Source organism: Anas platyrhynchos, chromosome 9 (genome assembly GCF_047663525.1).
Source record: "Anas platyrhynchos isolate ZD024472 breed Pekin duck chromosome 9, IASCAAS_PekinDuck_T2T, whole genome shotgun sequence".
Classification (NCBI taxonomy): Eukaryota; Metazoa; Chordata; class Aves; order Anseriformes; family Anatidae; genus Anas; species Anas platyrhynchos.
The window spans coordinates 21320251-21340803 of record NC_092595.1 but is presented as its reverse complement, the minus strand read 5'-3'; the positions used below and the strand labels follow the sequence as shown (position 1 = coordinate 21340803).

At 41.4% G+C, this 20553-nt stretch overlaps 1 protein-coding gene and 1 long non-coding RNA gene across 6 annotated transcripts in view; one reads left to right on the top strand and one right to left on the bottom strand.

Annotated features, from left to right (window-relative positions):
• The window catches only part of LOC113844433 (uncharacterized), a 32929-nt gene extending 15291 nt beyond the window's left edge, over positions 1-17638 (bottom strand). The window contains exons 1-2 of one of the 2 annotated variants that reach the window (XR_005267798.2): positions 17180-17638; positions 10003-10126 (exon numbers count right to left, since the gene is read on the bottom strand). This is a non-coding gene — a long non-coding RNA (uncharacterized lncRNA). The remainder of the gene's footprint in view (positions 1-10002; positions 10127-17179) is intronic. The other variant, XR_005267799.2, reaches the window with a different exon arrangement.
• FARSB (phenylalanyl-tRNA synthetase subunit beta) overlaps positions 1-20553 on the top strand; it is a 36036-nt gene extending 15483 nt beyond the window's left edge. The window contains exons 15-17 of one of the 4 annotated variants that reach the window (XM_027464032.3): positions 181-298; positions 6568-6720; positions 20274-20553. In XM_027464032.3, the coding sequence (XP_027319833.2) occupies positions 181-298; positions 6568-6720; positions 20274-20425 (423 nt within the window). In that variant the 3' untranslated portion in view covers positions 20426-20553. Of the gene's footprint in view, positions 1-180; positions 299-2145; positions 2711-6567; positions 6721-7598; positions 9880-20273 lie in introns of those variants that run through there. The other 3 variants (XM_072042565.1, XM_027464034.3, XM_027464033.3) reach the window with 3 other exon arrangements.

Genomic DNA, 20553 nt, shown 5'->3' with positions numbered 1-20553 from the left:
AGTACAAAGAACATACAGAGAATGTACATTTTCAGTTACAATAATTCTAAAACAAAGATGGTGAAGCATAAGAGATTAGTACAGTATTTGCACCTGACTACTTCTGACAAAACATTAAGAAATGTAGCGTTAGCTATTTTGCAATGTATCTCACTTGCAGCATCCGTGTTTGTCCTGCAGGTGGCACGTACTACCCTCCTTCCTGGGCTACTGAAAACTATTGCTGCTAACCGAAAGATGCCCTTGCCTTTAAAGCTCTTTGAGATTTCTGACATTGTAGTAAAAGATCCTAGTAAAGGTAAGAAAAACTTCCTCAGCATTCATAACTCTTAAACTTCTTCTTTGAAAGGACTGTAGGCCCAGGTTAGTTTCAGAAGCTTTCTGAGAGACTAGTTAAGATTACCATTGTGCAAGTTTGGGAAAAACTTTTTAAAGAAACAGAAGGAATGACTAAGAACTGCAGGGACAGCATGACCTGGACCCCAAGTAAGTTCCCAGATGGCAGCACTGGGTTTGTCTGCAACACTGATCTACTGGTACAACACCCAGAGGAACAGAAGGGGGATTGATTTGACATAATCAGTTACAGTTCCAAGATTTTTTTTAGCTGTATTGCATCTTTCCTAGCAATGCTGTTTACTCCAATAGCCAGGGGTAGGGTACACACTGTGCAGCTACTGGAGGATTTCGTGTCCAGGAGGACTGCAAGGGGACTGCTCCAGCTGGTAGCCCTGACTGACCGCTTCCCATGTCAGGGAGCCCAGTTGTGCATACAAGAATAAACTCAAGGCAATTTTACATCAAAAAGAACCTGCTCTAAACATATTTAAGGTATGTTGCTATTAGAGTACTAGAGCCTGCTTAAACTGCTGCAGTCTCAAAAAAGTGTAGTGTTGCCAGTTGAAAAGCAAAATGTCTTGAGTCAGGAAATGGCTTGCAGACTGATCCTAATCTGGACAACTGTAACTCAAAAATTTGGGTGTCAGTGCAGTGATCTTACCAACCAATTATCTTACCTAACCTTAATGATTCTGTGGTCTATCATAACATGAAGACCCTTTCCATCACCTCAAAACAGGATTGCTAGTTTTTGTTCCCCAGATTTGTGTTCTGGAATATTGACAACCGATATGAAGAATCAGATCTGTAGCACGCACACTGGGGAAAGAACAGAGCAAGTCTTTGTATAAACATGTATAAATAAACAAAAAGCCCAACAGTATAAAATTTCCCCACTCGTGCATAAAAAGATTTTCCTTATCTTTCCTTTTCATCCAACTATGCTAAGAAAGCATGGCTGCCTTTGAACTGCTCTGTAACCTTAATTATTTACATGAAACAGCAAAAACAGCTAGATCGCTTTCCAAAAGCTTCAGTGAAAGCCTTCCTGTGCGATGGGGCCTCTGTGCACTGATCTCACTGTACAGTATCAAAATTTCAGATTATCTTCTTCATCAGGAAAAAGGTACCAAAGTAAAATGAAATATGAAAATAGATTTTTAAAATAATAAACATTTTTCTAAAGAAATTTACCAATTCGGTTTTATATGGTATACCAAGGGAAAAAGAGTACCCAGCTACAATTCTTGTGAGTGTGTGCTTGCATAGTAGGTTACAACTTGGGATGAAATTTTGCCTCTCAGTGGAAAAAGCTGACATTATTTTAAATTCAGCAGCAGAAATGGTTTTGTTGTTTCATTATCTGGTTTCAGATTTTAGTGGCTGTGTTTAAGGTATCTGGGATCTGCAAAACAAAGGTTTATATAAGGCATAAACAGAATGGCAAGTAAATTGCTTTGGTGATGAATTTAATTTGTAGATTACTTTTTTTTTTAAAGGCTTTTTTTTTTTTTTAAAAAAAAAAAGGGGGGGGAAGCCTTGCCAAGCTAAACAAGCAGTTTTAGGAAAACATGTACTTTTTTTTTTTAGTTAAATACAAACATTTTGGCGCTGCAGTTCATTCCTTGTTGGGGGGCATAAGTTAGCTGAAGTACAAAAAACTTGGTACAGATGGCAGAATAGCATTAGCATTCCTCAGAACCAAGAGTGGGGCTATTTATCTTGGAATAAGGAGCATGTTTATCCTGGCTTTATAAAATTTGCAAGTTAAATTGATTACTTTTATTTTGTTTGTGTTAATTGTAGCTCTTGAAAGCTTTCCTTCACGTGGATGGCTGCTTCACAATGTTGTGAGGAGTGATTTTGTAGCGTACTTCATTTTGATGGGAATCACTGCAACAGATGTAAGAAACACTTCTGAGGCCGCAGCTTTGTACCCTGGGCTCTCAGGCAGCCCTCTCACGGGCTGAGAACTTGCAGGCTGCAAACAATATCTAAATTTGTTTTAATGTAGTCTGTAGAATAACTACTGTTTTTCCCAAACTTGGAAAATTAAACTTGCCTAATAAGTAGTTTGAAAGGGAAGGGCAGAAAGAAATAACTGGTAACTGCAAATGCTGAAAAATGTGGGATTGTTCTCTCACATATGGAATGAGATTTCTTGCAGAAGGCTTATGTCATCAGACTGACTAATTTAATTTTATTATTTCATGATTTTGGCATGCAGAATTTCCAATTAATAATGTAAAAAGTATGAGTCAAAAGTGTACTGACATTAACTGTATTTGAAATGGCATCTTGTAGTCATTCATGTGTGAATGAACCTAGCTTTTAAACACTGGTTTTTAATAAAATGCCTACTTACACAGAACCCACGCTTACCAAGGTGAACAGAACTTATTTCTCTTCAGACATATCTGGCAGAAAGTCTTGACGTACTAAATGAGCAAAATGTGTGCTAGATTTAATATAACTAAATGGAACCAAATCTGAGCAGAAATGTTTCTTCTCAAGGCAAGAGGAAACGTGCTGATTTTGAAAAACTTAACGTAGCATTTGTGTAGTTAACTTGTAACCCTAGAATAGTCACTTCCAGTAGGATGGTTATACTGCTTCAGTGGATAAATGATTACCTTACACTGCTCCCCCTAACACGGAATACCTTCATCACAATGGAAGAAATGAATCCAACATAAAATCACCTCTGATTAGTGATCTTGTGGAACCTGGCAAGCTTATGGTAGCATATTTTTAACATAATTCACATCATTTGAGAAGAGCTGGTGCCTAATTTGGAGCATTTTTCCAAGCTCTGCCTCGAAGTGTTAGTTACAAGCAGAAAATAGCTGTGGATTTTCATGAAGCTGTGATACAAGTTGAAATGAGCAGGTGCCCCCTTTCAGATTAAGTTACTTTTCTGAAGCATCCCTAACATGGAAGGGGGCAGCATACAGCACTGCTTTATCTTCCTCTGTACTCCTTGGACAGCGTATTCCTAACCAGCTGTCCATCCTTTGGACTGCTTTTCAGCAGCATCTCAAGGAGGTGCTTTGAAGTCTCAGAAATTACATATATATAATTTAGGTTGACATACTTGGCAGGCCAGTTTGAAAAATAGAATTGCTTCATGGCATGACACAAGAGATCTCTTAAGTGAGTTATAAGGAACTGAAGCATTTCTAACATCCGCCAGCTTTTACATACAGTTCCTAATACTTTTTCTCTCCTATTGTCTGCAGTGAATGAACTTCTTGTGTTGTAGCTGTAAAGGAACACGTTCTGTAACACAGCTTTTTGGAATGCTTCAAAATGCATCCTTTACCAAAGATATTCACAGTTGGCTTGAAATCATGAGATATAAGAGTTGTTGTATACATTTCTTACTGATGCTTTACTTAAGAAGAGTGATCTGAAGACACCAGCGACTCTGACCAGTAATGAAATGAAGTTCAGATAGTTGTCATGTTCTGCTAGCGTAATGGTCAGAGAAAAGTGAAATCATGCTACTGCATATCTAGCCCAGAAAGCTTGCTTTTTTAGGAACAAATAAAGACTTGAGGAAGGGGAGAACACTTTGTTCTTTTCCATTGGACAACACAATGTGAAAATAGATTATCCACCATTCATGACTGTGTAGTACTGACTGGCATCTTATTAGAGCCAGGAAACAGAGACACAATAATGATGTGACTGAAAGGCCAACTTGCTACAAGAACAGGAGTCAGATGTTGTGTTTATTGACATTTTCTCTGCAACCTTTACTTTTCTGTATTGCTACTGTAATATAAAACTTCAGGATTGAATTCTCCATCATTATTTAATACTGCAAGTTATAATAATGACAATAAAGGTTTCCCAAGTGACAAAACGCAGAATTACTGTCACAGTACGTGTAAGTGCAGCTTTCAGTGACTGTCAAGAAAACTTGTGGCTATATTGCCAGGTTGCTGCTCTAGAAGTTTTAAATGACTTTTGGCTCCAAAAGGCTGTGCTTTCAGCTTTTGTGTGGGCTCTTGCTCCTGTATTTTGTGTTCCTTTTGAAACCTTTTTTCTCTGTCTTTTTACTTGGTAAACTTTTTCCTGTTTAGTTTCTGATAGATTTTTCTTACTAAATGGTCAGTTGGACCAAATAGGCCAGATGTAGATTTACTAGGTATCTAACTTCTCATGTGGTAGGCATTACCAGCTCAGGAAACACCCAGTGAACGCTGGAGTTTCTGCTTGTGCTTAACCTTACTGCACTTCAGAGATTGGCTGGGGTGGATCAGACCAAAGGCCCACTTAGCCTAATACATATATAGTTACTGTCTGTAACTATAGCTAGGCACATTTATCGAGGGAAAAGCACAAGATCAGGTAAGTACATATAATATTTTCCATTGCTTTGTGACCAAAAGTCCTGATAAATGTCCATTGTGCACACAGTTTCACTGTATAAAGAACATAATTCACCCTGTAATAAACTAGATTTCATGTGCATTGCTTTTGGCCGATTGCCAGGAAAGAAATCTGAAAGTCCTACTCATGCAGCTTTATGTCAGGTGGTACAGACCTGCCTTAACTTGCAGACAGGTGGAGTTGTTCTTTTTACTCCTTCATTCCTTCACTACTGAAGAAGCTCTTATTCCCCTTTTCCTCTCAAATGTTACAATTAGCCAGAGGTGTTAAGGATTTCTATTATGATTTTTTTAAGCGATTACTGTCAGTAAATCAATTTTTTCCCTATATCTAACTACCGCTAAGAGGAAGAGGTGAAGAGGAGAATGTCTGTCTAGATATGAACAACTGAAAGTCCACAGATACCAGAGGTCTTTCTAGAATGGGAAGACATTTACCCATGGAAATCTGGCTGCAACTTATTGCACTGTGTCAACACCACAAAGCAGTGCAGTTCAAAAAGAGATCAGCCGATGACTTGCAGTCCATGCTGTAAAAAAGCAAACTGTGGTTTTGAACTAGCTGTAGTGAAAATGTGCTGAATGCCCTTTAGTGATTTAAGCTATTTTGGTGTCCTTCTGGAACACCTTTCCCAGCCAAACTGCAACTGAAGGACTGCAGTTTATGTGCTGCAGGATTGCTTCACAGGAAACAAAGCATAATATGTGGGGATGATCACGAGATTGCCTTCCAAACTGCAGGTCTGCTCCAAACTGAAACGTAATGTATCTTTATACTGAAAATAGTTCCAAAGCATATAAATTTCCAGAGGAAGAAAAGATAGCTATGTAGATAGTCCCTCCTCTGCTTTGAACAAGTTTTTCCCTTGTTACACCAACTTTGTTGAACACACACTTGCTGTTCAACTTTAAGAAGTCAAAGACCCGAAGGCAAAAAATGAATTCACTACATCAATCAGTATTTTGAATTTCACCACAGCAGAATTGGCAGCTGTGACCATCAGCTTGTCACTCTGTTCCTAGATCATTTATTTCAAAAAAACTAAAAACCCTGAAGTCTGCAATGGGTAAAGCTTCAAAGCTTCTAAATAGACCACAGTAGTCCTAGATGGTGTATATATAGTAACAGGATAGCCTGAAGGTACAAGTATAGGAACATACAACTACATATTCAATTTGAAAGTGTAAAAATACATATTTTTTGATGAAATGAGTAAGGTAAGAAAATCTACAGCAGGGAGAAAGTAGGGTTTTGAATTAAGGAACTGTCCAAAGTGGGACAGAGTTGTATCACAGTCTCAAGTTCATAGGAAGTAGCACATAGTCACTTGGTTTTGGGAATGTCCAAGATGATGATGAAAAACAACAGTTGCAATTTAGAAACCTGTGTGAATTTAGATCTTGCCATAGATTACCTTGTTAACATTATTAGGCCAATTGTTTTAACAAGGTAATTATTCTGCAACTGATTTTTAGCAATATCTAGTTTTCCCAGCAACACCACTAGGCAAAATGCAAAAAATCAGTAAGAAAACTTGTCTGTTTTGAATTTCTTTAGCACTTAACTATATGCCTGGTACTTGCCATTGTGTAGAGATGCTTGTATTTAACAGCCCTATTTCCTGCCCAAGACATGTGACACTTGAAATCCACATTTCTGATTGTGAGAGCTAGTAGGCTAAAGAAATGCCCTTATTTCCTTAGATAGGTGCATCAGAGAGGCCGTTTTGTGTTCTTATTTCTCCTTTCAGCTACTTCAGGCAGTAGCAGAAGAAAACAGATGAAAAAGGCAAGGTTTCCTGGGTAATGTAATCACTTCCTCCTTCTTCAGATGTAGGTGCAAGAAACTACAGGCATTTATGTGCTGTTTATTACAACAAGAGCCCTGGGTTTGAGATTATCCATGGTTTGCTGGACAGGGTCATGCAACTTCTGGAAGTACCACCAAGCGAGGAGAATGGATATGTGATCAAGGCAACTGAAGGTAAGGAATACACTATATCTGTGAGCTCAGGTGTTCCCCTACAACGTGAGGTGAACTTCCCCTTGTCAGCAGTAGGCACTAAGAGATTTTTATTGTATGCTACCACACCACGGTATAAATGAAAGGGCATAGACTGCATTCACTGATTGTAAAACTGGCTTGGTGTTTTTCTGCAAGCTGTTCTTTATATAAACTACAAGTTGACAGCTTTTTAAGGAAAGGAGGAGACTCATAGTAAAGTGCATGCCATAAGCTTCAGAGTGTTTACAGTGAATTAATCCAATGACAAGTTAAGTAGGAATTCACTGAATTAATGTATATGCCAGATACCCACTATGTTCTCTTTGGGTAACAGTGCCTGGAAAAGAAAGCTTCTTACGCCTGACCTTTTAGTTTATAGCTTTATCTATACCCTTTATTTATATATGCAACTTGTATTTCTGTATTCATGTGAAGATGTACATCTTTTATTCAAAGACCTGCTTGCTGTCTTTGAGACTGCTTAGACAAGCAGTTGTTTAACAGGCCTCTTCATTCTCCATACAGAGTAAGCTGCCCATGAATTAAGAATAACATCCTTAAGTGCAAAGACTCATCTGTGCACGTACGTGCATATGCATGCAAGAGATAAAGAAAGCAAGCTGACCGTATTGCTTTATTGAAGGAGTAATGAGGTTGATGCAGGGGAACAAGCACCAGCAGCTAATCTGTTCTGTTAACTAAAATAGCGGTGTAATAATTACACGACAGAAAAGCAAGACTGCAGGGATGGCAGCTTGCAATTATAACTCCTCTCTGAGCACCGGTGCACGGATGCGTGTACAGTAATGACATGAATTGGCTCAGCTTGAAGAAGTGCCCTTTTTCTGCACTTACAGGATCCCCGACAGCCTGATGGGCTTGCCTGTTTGTACAACTGTAACGCAGAGTTGGTAGATGCCTTGTTTCACAGCGTGCTGCCAGAAACACCGAACATAACACTTCAACCAAGGGGTCTCCTAGCACATCTTTAATGCACGATTGTAATACATTGATTCCCTGCCCCTCTCCCATTTTTTTTTTCACAAAGTAGTTTGCTCAGTACTATTTAGGCAGACTTTCAAAGATTTTTCCTAATCAAAATCGTTATGATTTTCAGGTTGACCAGAGGGCTCTTTAAACAATTGTGGGTTTTGTTCTAATTCTGCCAAGTACAGAACAGGTAACAGCAAATGTTATTTGGGGCATTTAGAAGAGCCTTAAGGAGCTGGGTACACAGCTGCCATTGAAGTGACAGCCAAACCTAACTGTCAGATCCTCTCTCAAAACCCCTCTAACTTGTTTTAAATAGACATACCGAGTTTGCTGTAATAAAAATACTTAACAAATGTTTTATATTCTGTATTATAGCACTTTAATAGCGTATGACTGACTTAAGCAACTGGGAAAAAGATCTCAAAGAATAGTCCTAATACAAAGAAGTTATTTCTAGATCCTAGTACTGTTTAGTATTCCTGATGCTGTGGACTTGCAATAGCCTTTCAAAATCCCTGCATTCCCATGATGTTACTACACAATGCATTTAGTGTAAAGGATGGATTATGCCTTGTCATATGCAATATATTACGAGCAGTTTGTGGCTTTTGGCTGTAGACAAAAGTGCCTGCTACCTTCTGTTTCACCAGCGATTCAGAAATTCCCCTGGGATGGCATGTAGATCCTTGCAGTTCTCCTGACATTGGAATTTAACCTCAGTAACAATGCAGATGGCTGATACTCTGGTGCCAAAGGGAATGCAGTGTCACTGCACCAACTTACTTAAAAGACCTTGACTGCAGAGATGGCTGGAAGTCAAAGTAGTTTAGAGGGGTTTGTTTGTTCTCAACTTGCTTTGCAATCTCTGAGTTAAGCGTGCGTGAGAGAAAATAGCAGCAGATGATGGAGTAAGGTCAATTGCAGAGTCGGGGGGAGGAGGAAGGCAGAAAGATATCCTATAACATCTTAAGAGACTGCAGCATACTGAAATAATTCAGAAAGAGAGCAGTACGAGTTACTTCAGGTTTTAAATCAGGACATTACATATGGCATGGATTTTTAGATGCATCTTTATGGAGCATGCTTTTTTATTGCCTGTGCCAAATTAATGTTTATACACTGAGAAATGGCTTTATCCTACAACACGGATTCTGATTTAGAAAGATTCCAGGTACATTTCTGTATGTGATCTTAAGCAAAGCTTGAGACTAGTTTGCAACACAGTGTGAAGGTAGGGCTTTAGTCCAGCCTTATTCCTCGTGTGACTGATTAAAATGGCTCCAGTGATTACTGGAAAACAATTCTGGGAAAAATGTTTGAGTAAGCAACAAAGAATAGATAGAAGAGAGATGTATTGGGCCCATACTTGCCTCTTTCCCAAATATACTTTGAAAAAAACAAAATGCCTCTGCTATATTCTTCTTTGATCCATATGTGCAAATCATGGTCACTTAAGCCCCTGCTGTCTACCAACACCTAAGCACCCTGTGATTTGACCTTAAGGTCAGAGCCTTTTTGCCTTTATAGCAACACCTGTGGAAAAGAGTACAGATGCTAGAAAATATGGGTGAAATTGTGACGGTCCCCTGGCCTTTGCACTACTCTTTGGTGTAATCTGAGCTAGGTAATAAATGAAGTGTTTAGGGAAGCCTTAAGGAAGGGAGGGTGTTGAGTGGCTGATTGCAGGGATTTCAGTATACATTTGGTACTCAGTACTGTTCTCAGAGTTACTGGGGATACTTCTTTCCTTATTAACCACTGTATATAGAAAATTATAAAATTTCAAAGACAGAACTCTGAAATGCTACCCATTGATATAAAATACACAGAGTAGACTTGCTGAACCCTACAATTACTGGCCAAGAAGCATTTTCGGTATGTTTTAGAAAAGCCAAACAGATGAGTACAAATACTGCATCACTCCTCAAATCTGTGTATTATGGAGCATACCTTTTTTGCATAAAAAACCTCAAAATTTTAGCCAGTTCCATATCATTAATAAAATGTACAGGTCACTATAGTGTGTATGACTAGGAAGTAAACAAAATAAGATCAAAATATTTTTTTCAAAGAACAAAACTACAAATAGAAGGAACCAACAAATGTTAGGTAATCCTATGTCATGGAATTGTCTTTTTTTTTTTTTTTTTTAAAAAAACACGACTTTAAGTGGTTTCACCTCCCTTGAAGTGAAAACTAGTGGCATTCTGATAACTATTCTGGAAGGTATTCTTAATTTCAAGTTTTAATTTCTGCAGAAACAGGTACCTTTTGTGCCACATTTTGGTCATCCTCTGTCCTAGATGAGTGTTGTCTTCCAGAAATCAGGACTGGGATCACAAAAGGCGATGTTACTCGTGGGATTTGGGTCCACAGTAAAGTTCTACTTAGGCTAAAAAAGAGTTTATGCATAGTAAATACTAATTTACTATTTACTGTAGAGAATCCACAGGTGGATTCTCTATCGCAGTCTTCAAGGGTGTGGTGTGAGGTATAAGGTATAATTACCCTCCCTCACCTTAAAATATTTGAATGACCACCCCTGATTTAAGGAAAGAAGCCCCATATTTGAAGTACGTTCTGAGTGTCTCTTTACCTTGCAAATGTAAATGAATTAGGCACAAATCGTTTAAGAAGGGAGAATCCCCATATTTTATGAAAGTAAAGCAACTCGACATGTTCACAGAAAATGTTAGTGGTAAATCTGTGAATCAGGACTGCTTCACTGTGTCCCACTGCCTTCCCTGACTATTGATATGTGATGAAACAGTAGTGTTCATGGGAAAACAATCTGTGAATAGCATGAGCTTATGACATCAGCTACTTTTTTGGTACATTTTTGGCTCATAAATTTCAGCTGAAATCGTATATACATATATATTGTGTGTTTGTTTGTTTTTTAATGTTTATGCCATTCATTCTTTTAGGGTAATCGGCAGTTTAGTAAGGTTGGGAAGTCAGCCAGTTTGCATTCAACATAAATGCACGCTTAATAAATGCATACTTACATGCCTACTAAGCCTCATTTGCTTTAGTAATTGACAGTTGTCTTGAAAAAAGATTCCTTTCTTTTTACTGCCCTTAATTAAACAAAAGGTGTGGTAAAGTGTAGAAAATTTTAATTCCACAGTAAATCATAGCAATAGCTTCTCATTTAATAAGGCTTAACTATTACACCTCTAATTTCACAGCTATCTCCATAACTAAGGACATAAATAAACATTTATAATAATAATTACACAAAAAATCACAGCCTAAATCTCTGTTCAAAGTTAATCTCAATTCACGAGACAAGAGGAGGGAAGTCCAGGACTAATTCTGAGTTGCGTGTACAGAATTGAGCCCCTGCATCTCTCTCTGGTGATCAGTTTAGATTAGGAGATTGTAACAGATTTAGTACCCGTGTTGAACTTGGTGTTATTAATACCTGTTCTAGTTTAATGAACTCAAGCTTGATTGCTGTCAGTAGCAATCCTGGCTTTTTTTCCTGTCTTGGCAAGCATTGCATCATTCTTGAGTGTCAATGATTGTGTGTTTACTCATAGATAAATAAAGGAAACGTGCTCCTGTTTAGATTTTTTTCCTTACAGTCAGCTCATGCTTTAACGGGACTAAGAGGTAGGGACAGGTTTTTTGTGTTTGTTTTTATCTGATTCATTTTACTACTTTTAAACATGTTACCCTAATTCTGCAAGGATTTTTAGGAATTCTACCACTGGGCGTTACAATGGCTTAACTATAAAGCTTCTTGCAAAATTAGCTATTTGTCACTAGTTCTCTTGGCTTTCCTACTTCCAGACCTTATGACTTTCCAATTAGTTTCTCACACTTGCTCTTGAGCAATTTTCCCTGCAGCATCAATAGAGCTTAGTTATATGAAAAATTACAGTTCTAACAGCTGCAGTTAAATTATCTAATGGATTGGGTGTGGCTGTTCACTTAATGTCCTTTTAATTACGTATTATCTCTGCTCTTTATTTCCTTCCTGTAAATACACTACTTCCAGTTTATAGGAACTAAATCCCTACAAAGGTAAGCCAGGTCCTATCAAGCATCTTCCCACACCAGCTTTGATACTTCAAATTTGAGTGTAATTGACTTAACACCCAAGGAGGTACCTGGCAAAGATGCAGAACAGGAGAGAGTTGCGTATTTTATTTAATTAGCCAAGTCAGGAGTCTGCAGTGTCTGGAGTTTCTACAGATAAATGCAATCTGTCAAGATCTGACAGGACGCTGTGTCACTGGACGTCTCAGAGGTGCCTTGCTAGTGGCAGTGAAGCAGTTTTGGTAAGCAATGCTGAAACAATTTGTGGCAAAACCCATGGTTAGTTTCTGGAAATGTCTCATTTCATCAGCTTTGTGTTACATAATTCTCTATTATAGAGAAAAAATAGAGGTTATCAAATGTAAATTTGAGGAAGGATTTTTTCTATTCCTATGGTCATTTCAGTTCCTCTACTGGAGTTTCCTGAATGGGCCTTCATGACACCCTATAATGTGTGCATAAAACTTATCCCAAAACAAAACAAAAAAAGATGATCAGGTAGAAGAAAAGTATGTTATTTTAGCACAGCATGGGACAACGAGAGGTTAGACTCCTGCCTTTTAAACTTTCATTACCAAGCCATGTTTGACAGATGGTTTTTCCCCACGTATGAAATGTTGAGTAAGAACAAAGAAAATACTTGTTTCTCGAATTCAGAAAATGATTTCGGGTGGCAAACACCTTCAAATTGCCTCACGCAGAGCTATGTTTCCTGTGGTACAATAGTGGGAGGAAAAAAATCCATGGAAATTATAGAAATATTTTGGGGAAGGGTGTCAAGTCAGCTTGCAAGGAGACAAATGATGTTCTTGTACCATCCTCTTCTTTCAAGTACTGACCAATAAAGGTTACAATTCTTCATTCTCATTGCCTGTTGTTCTGACAGATCAGGGATGCTCCAGACAGCAGCAGTGCTTCTCAAGATGCTTTGCCTCTATTTCTGCCAGTTTGTCACCTCACAGAGCCATCTGAAACACTGGCCTTTATGTTTGAGCCCAGACGTTGGTTTCTCCTCCCTAGCAGTTCGTCTTTGCTCTTCTGCTGTGCCTTTCCTGGGGAGGCCTCTTCAGAGCTATATTAGTTTTTTGCCCCCAAAGGCAACTATCTTTTTTAATCACACATCACAGCGAGTCTAAGATAAAAATTTTCCTTGCATCAAGAATTTTTGAAGTCTGCCACAACTTGCATTACATAACGCAGAATTAGGTCATTGGCCTTTTTTTAATACCGTCTCCTTACGTTTTGAAATAGAAAACTATTTCTTCATCAGAAACTGTTTTCAGCATAGCAGTTGCAAAGCCCTCTGTGTGAGAGATGATTCATCCAAGCCGGTAAGCAGAAATAGCAGCAAATTGCAGACCTTGCTCAGCGGGCAGGGGCAGCGCCGGCTGCCCTGGCACAGCATCGCCCTGCTCCAGCTCGAGGCTGGCTACGTGTTCCTCTGAGTTCATCTTCACTACACCAGTAATGCTGTGACTGGGGGTCTCATTAAATTTGTAGCCATAGTAATCACCGCAGTACTCTGGGCTTTCAAAATAATTCTGGTTTTATTTATGCTCAGTGTCATAGCTTTGAGCTGGGGGGCAGCTTTTTTTTTTTTAATTATTTAGTTTTGTTTTTGAAGTGAAGGGCTTTTATGATCCAGTGAAAACCTCTTCCCACATACACATCTGTTCTAATAAAGATGCGGGGAAATGCTGCTGGCTGGCGGTTACGAAAGCAGTGTTTAGGGCGGCATCAGCCCAAAGCAGGGTGGCTGATAACACAACATTGGCTGACTTCTGCACCTCTTCTTATCAGGGCCCTACGTGGAGGCCCAGTGGTGTGCTGGCACATCTTGAAATTGCTGTGATGCTGTAGCTCAGCAGTTCCTGGTTTGATTTTTGAACTGCAGTACAGAGGCAGTGACAGTGCTTCAGATTTAGGATGATGTACATTTTCGCACAGATATGCAACAAAACTCTAAACGTGAGTTTGTAAGATTTTTGTCTCAAACTTCTACATCAGTGTAGATGCAGGATATTGAGATCAGCAAGTCTCATGCCTCTGGTAGAGGACTTGACTCTCCCTTCACTTGTTCTGCACAAATTAGAAATCGGTAGATAGCAAAGACACACTGAGCTGGTGCAGACTCAGCCTAGGCAAAGACTGCCCTTGTTTGGGTCCAGAAGCAAACGGCCACGTTGATTGCATTCGCAGCCTTGCTTCTGGTCCTGGGCTGGCTCAAGCAGCTCTGCTCCTAGGGGCACAGCCATGTGCTCTGACCGGAGGGCTCTGGTCTACAAAAAAGGCTCAGTCGCTAACACTGACCAACAGTTCCAGCATCCGCTGAGATTCATATCTTAATTATCCACCATTTCATGGAAGTTTTAAGTCGTTTTCTGAACAGCATGGGATGTGATGGCCATAAAAGCATACCATCAGGTGGCTGCTGTCTGTCTCAACAAGTGCTGTCAGGTCATACTGAGAGGGGAGCACAGCTTGATCCAGGGCATGGGAGGCACCAGCATCATGCGAACTGCCACATATTACCGTGGACAGAACAAGAAGTTAGCTGTGACATGATACCGGCTAGGGTTTGGGACTTTTAGGCAGGACAAACTAACATTTCAGATAAAACTGGATTTCAGAACTGGCCTAAAACCAAAGATGAGCTATGTAATGGTATCTCAGCCGTGCAGCTCCAGTCCAGCAAAGAAGCTCTGTTTCTTGCAACTGCCACGCAAATGCAAATTTATTGGGCTTGGTACACAAACATTGATTTATAGAAAAATATATGAATGATAAAATTCTTTCTACGTTTTCTACTCACTTTTTCTGTAAATATTATGTAAGTAGCCACAATGATACTTCATCTCTGATTGTGTGATATCCTCTTACCCGGATCAGTGACCCAGGATGTCTGCTTTCCTCAGCGCCCATCCACGTTGCCTTCCATGAGGACAGGCAGGGACACGCTGCTGTTACCCACCTAATCGTAACTGGCTCTGACAGGGCTGTAATCCGGAGAGCAACAGAAGATTTCAGAGGAGCTCTGAACCTGTTACGTTCTTGACAACCTCTGGACATCCACTAACACCCAACACATCCTCTGCCACAGCAAGAACGAAAAATGAAGTTAGAGCCTAGATGTCTGCATTGCTCTCTGTTCTCAAGGCAGAGGAGGGGACCAGGCTGCTACCTCTGCCATCCCCAGTTTCAGTGCAGCTCTTTCTGAACATGACTGTAACAGCTGGCTCCAGGCTCCAGCAGTATTATGATTACTCCACACTCTTTACAGTTAGAAGTTTTTGCAGGCATTGTAGAAGTAACTAACATTTAGCAGCCAATCACAGAAATATTTACAAGAGGAGGGTTTTTTCTTTGCGATTTTTAATTTCAGACAAATCAGAATAGAGGACAGGACTTCAAAGACTTACGTTCTAACTCTGTATTTGCAGAACAGTATCATTGATCTCTAATGAGTCTTAAATACTATCAAGTCTGCTTCTCACTGAAAAGAGAAATAGCCTTACAGTGTTCCAGAAGTCACACAAGAGTTGAGGTCTCTGATTTTTAAGAAGTAGCTTAAGGTAGATATTCCCATGACAAGATGTGATTTTGAGGTTGCTGCAGTTTGGGAGCTTTTTGCATAAGGTTTTGGGAACCTGGCTGCGCTGCACACACGCACAAGAAAAGATAGTTGCCTATTTTTAAAAAAATAAAGTACTGTCTGTTCTGATGGCATACTGTGAGTTTGTACTTGAATACATCTACCTAAAGCAGGAATTAGCCAAAAGCACAAAGAACCTGATCCTAGAAAGAAAAACCACCACTAACCTCAAAACTAAATTCCATACAATGTAGCACAGGTAAAATACTTGGGCAGGTGAGTCAGAGTGAGCCAGTCACACCAGCTGCCCTTTCACTAAGGGCATGGGGAATTAAGATGAAAGACTTCAGAGGCCCCATGAGCTCCTCTCTATTACCTTCTTAAGCTTCAGCTTCCGATGTTCCTTCAAATTATAGGAACAAACAAGTAGGTTTGAAGGCTTAGTGCAACTGTAGGCCTATAATACTACTTTAATCAATTTCTTTTTGAAAAGGAGGGACAGTAAAGCAGAGAAAAGAAACTGTGCAAGGTGTTTGACAACAAAGAGTGCAGGGAACTGGGAGCTTTTTGAGGGTCAATTAGCCAGAAAACGTGCTAAAGACTACATGCTCTATTGGATTACTGGCCAAAGAATTACCCCAAAGCAATCAAAGTGGCCCCGTTGCCTGAATACAGAAAGGCAATTACAGATTTTTGAGGACGTGCTACAGAAGCTTTAATTAAAGGCATTACTTCTACATCACTGAACATTGGAAATTCAATTCTTACTCGCAGCCACGAGAAGTAGCTTTTGTCTTTCACTTGTGTGTAGGATATCAGCATAAAACATGACTGGCTTTGGCATCTCTCCTTTAGGAATGCATATTGTGTTTCACCCCACCCCTTCTTGCAACCAGCAATTATAATGTTGACATATTAATAGGTGGATTTCCACTGCTAGACCTTCTGGTTTCCTCTGCCATTGTGTAAGGCTCTGTCAGCAAGGACAATCCGATCCCTGGCTGGCTTCCAAGGTGAAGTTTGTGAAGGACTATTTGTGTGCAGAACAGAAAGGATTGTATCCAAAGAGCGAGGAGCTTGTTGTCCTTAACGTGCTTGGTATAGTAAATTGCAATTTTTAGGTGAATTTTCACTCAGCATGCTTGATAGCACAAGCAAGCAGCTCCACAAGAGCAGACGTGCTTTCAGCACACACACCGATGACCGTGCTTTCAGGTGTGCCTCAGCAGCTGGCCAGAGCCTGTCTCGGCCTTCCCCTGCCTTTCACAGCCATCTGGATCCTAACAATCCTACCCAGACAGGGCAGCACACAGCACTGCCAGCGTTCGGCTCCTGCTCAGAGCTGCAGGTCGCTGCACTGACCCCTCACAGGAGGCACCCTCTGGGTTCCTGCTGCCATCAAGGCTTTAGCGGGGCTTAAGAGCGCAAGGCCTCAGCTTACTGTGTGGCACGCTCAAGCAACACAGTGCTGCAGTTTGTGCTGGCTCCCCACACGTGGGAGCAGTGTGAGCCCCTGCCTTTCCTACAGCCTCTCACTCAGGTTTGTACCTTACTCCAGGAGTCAGCACAACAGCCCAGGCCACAACACGGCCCAGGCCACAACACGGCCCAGGCCACAACACGGCCCAGGCCACAACACGGCCCAGGCCACAACACGGCCCAGGCCACAACACGGCCCAGGCCACAACACGGCCCAGGCCACAACACACACGCAAGCTCTGCTAGGAGCCTGAAACACCACTGCTATTTCCTTGGTATTACAAAAGAACAAACCAAAACACAGAAAACAATAAAAATCATCCTTACCTCTGTTCTGTGGTCATTTTGATGCCTCCTGTGGGTCGCTGTCCTGTGGCAAGGACTGGCCAGGCCCAGCTGCAGCTGCTGCCCTGCCCTGCCCGGGAGGTGCCCCTACCTCAGCTCTCCTTTTCTAGGCTTGGGTGGTCCTTCCCCCCAATCACACCCCTCCCTGCAAAACACCTGTTTCCTTTTCTCCCCTCTTTCTGCTCACATTTGTTTCTTCTGTGTTTTATCTTTACGTGCTTCCCTTTCAACATCAATATCTTTAATCTGAACTTTACATCTGCTCCAAGTTGTGGCCTGGCAGCGACACGTGGGCCGCCCCCCCCAGCCCCAGCTGTGAGCTCACCTCCCTCATCCAGCACCTGGGGGAGAATCCCTGGGCTCAGGGAGCTTCAGGTCCCCCATTTGTTGGATGCAGGCTGGAGGCAGGGATCTCCTCCGAGGCATGCCGTGGAGCAGCCCCTTGTCCCAGTAATAGTTTCATTATTAACCAGAGTCCATAAACTATCTGTAAACCTACTCCTCAGCTCAGGTTTCTCTGGTGCGAGAGCCAAGTGTTGGGCAGACAGATGGGGTCCTGAAGCTTTTAACAGGTTCTTTCATTTTCGTTGGCTTGTCTGAGCTCTGCGAGAAGCCTGTGGCTCTGCCTAGCCCGCTGGGTGCTGGAGGTAATGAGGAAAAACACATCTAATTGTTACAGAGATGCAGGGACAGCGGCTGGCTTTGCAGTGGATTGATTCAGTGCAGTATTATTTTTGACTCCATTCAAGTATCTAAAGCTTCAAAATGGAGAAGTCTCATGATACGTTTGGGACGAGATGTGCGAGAAGATAAAGCAACTTTCCCAAGGCTACACACAAGCTCAAAAGAACAGACAAATTAGACTCAGTATTTTAATTAACCGTATTGTCAAAGCTTTTTTTCATTTTTTTCCCATAGTTTTGCAGGGGGGTACCATGCCAACATTATTAACATATGCTTAGTTCTTGCTGCTGTGCCAGTATAAGCTTACACACAAGTTTCTAAAAGAATGTCACTGTATGCTGCTCACATCCGTGGTACAATACCAGCTTTATGCTCAAATAGAAAAGCCTTTACCACTAACTACAAGGGTACTTTATTTTTAGACTGTGTTTTCACCCGCAATCTGCAGAGTGATCTGTATGTGCGGCGTTTGTTTCTTTTCTAAATTTGTTTCGTCAAGTTTTATTTTAACGCTCATTCTGAACACTGCAGCTTGGCAGTAGAAAGTGTCTGTTTGGCTAAAGTCACGTGTCAGTAGGATTCAGGCCTTAAATAATCCCACTTTTGTATGTCCAGTGGAAGCAGTTGGTTTGTGCTCACAGCTAAGGTTGCAACGGGACGCTTTAAAATGTACAGGTTCAGAATATTCTTCAAAACAGCCTTTGCTTCACGTTCCTGTGATCATTTACTGCTGCCATCGCGCTTCACGAGGCAGCCAAAACCCAAGTACCCACCCACGCAAGGTTAATTCACGCTTGCAGCCTGTTGGACATCGAAGAGACCCAGCTGCTGCTCGCCTTCCTGGAGCTGCAGGTTACGACTGCAAACCTTACAGGAGACACAGCTTATGTGAGCTGCTCCCACCGGGGAGCTGGCAGAGATCGCATCTCTGGGCCTGGCCACCAGTGAGCAGAGCGCCATCAAAATGGTCCCAAGGTTTGAGGTTAATTTTGGCCCTTTATGGCCTTTCTAAATAGCTCCTGGTAAACACATGGAAACGTCCTGGGCTGGTGCTGCTCCCTGGCAATTCCTTCTGTCTGTGCAGGCCACTGCCATGAAGCCACAGCGGAGGCAGCTTGCTACCAGGGCAGCAGCAAGCCGGGGCTGCAGCAGCCTTGTGTCGTCTGCTAGCTGGCGGCCCCGCGCCATGCCTGGCTTCTGTGACATCCAGCCCTCTTCTCATTTTCAGGATTAAAATAATTGAAGGAAGTAACAAAATAATATATATATATATATATATATAATATATACACGAGCTTCGTGTTTCAGCTTAGGCCACAGAGCCCGTTTTTTCTAGTGTAATGCAATTTCTTCTGGAGCATTGCAGTACTCAAACCGTGCTGGAGCTGAACCACAAAAAGAGAAGGGAGATTTATTTTTTTTTTCCTCTGTGTAGAGTTTCCCACCTCAGAACACACATTCTGCAGTTTTCCTCTAGGGAAAGGCATTTAAAACATCCTAAATCTTACTAAATCTGAGCAAATGGCAGCTGGCACTTGCCTACAGCTGTTGTGCTGAGTTCTGGCAGTGCCAGTAGCAGCACTTGGGCGGTCCCATCAGGAGGTGTTGGTGTGGGTACCACACACCTGGTTAGCAGAGAACTTAGAAGAAAACATTTGTCAAAGCTGGAAGGGGGGGAGAGCTCTCTGGGTGCACAGCAGTGGAGCCTCCCCTTGTCCTCACAGAAGTGCCAGTTCTTGCTGTTGCTGCTCCCAGGTGGACACACTTGCTGTGAAAGGTGGCTTCATTAGAAGCTTGCTGGTTTGGTTTGGCTCGCTCTTCCGAAGGGCTATCAGATGAAACAGGGACAAAAAATGCAAATGGAGCTGCTGTTAGGAGAGTAGGTCATTGTTCCCCAGTTTTACAGTGTCTGTGAAGCTGCTTAAAAGCTCTTCTCCAGATGAGGAATGTAGTTTGTTTCTAATTATGTGACGTGTAATCAAGCGTGACGTGCCTACTTACCCCTTAGATGACAGCAAACTATTTCCTTAAACAGAGTAAGGTGGGAAATATTCAGGTATTAAACAGTGCCTAAAGCCTGCAAAAGTTCTTCATTTCAGTATCCCTCTGGCTTGACTTATGGGCACTGCTTCCTTCTGCAGGAGTAACTGAGTCAAAACAACTGGAGTGCGAAAAATGCCCATGCTTCAGGCTTCACATTTTATTTTTAACTCAAACGGTTTCCTTGTTCGCTATCAATCATGACAACTGTTAATGCAAGAAAGCGAGAGCCCATTCTTAGCATCTCAGCACAGAGAACTGTTTAATACTGAGCGCTTTGTTCTCCATGTTAAATGCCTATTGACTTCCTTGGCCCAGAGAAATATTGATTTTTCTCTCGCTTTCTTTACAGGCTCTGCTTTCTTCCCTGGTCGCTGTGCTGAGATCTTTGCCAAAGGTCAGAGCGTTGGGAAGCTTGGAGTCCTACACCCTGATGTTATCACCAAATTTGAGCTCACCATGCCGTGCTCTGCCCTAGAGATCAATATTGAGCCTTTCCTGTGAAGACCAGACTTCTGTCCTCCTACAGATGTCCACTTTCACATGCAGCACCCTCTGCTCCTCCGTCTTTCTCTGCAGGGAACATCCGCTTATGCTTTTAAGTTTCAATAAACTAAAAAAAAAAAAAACAA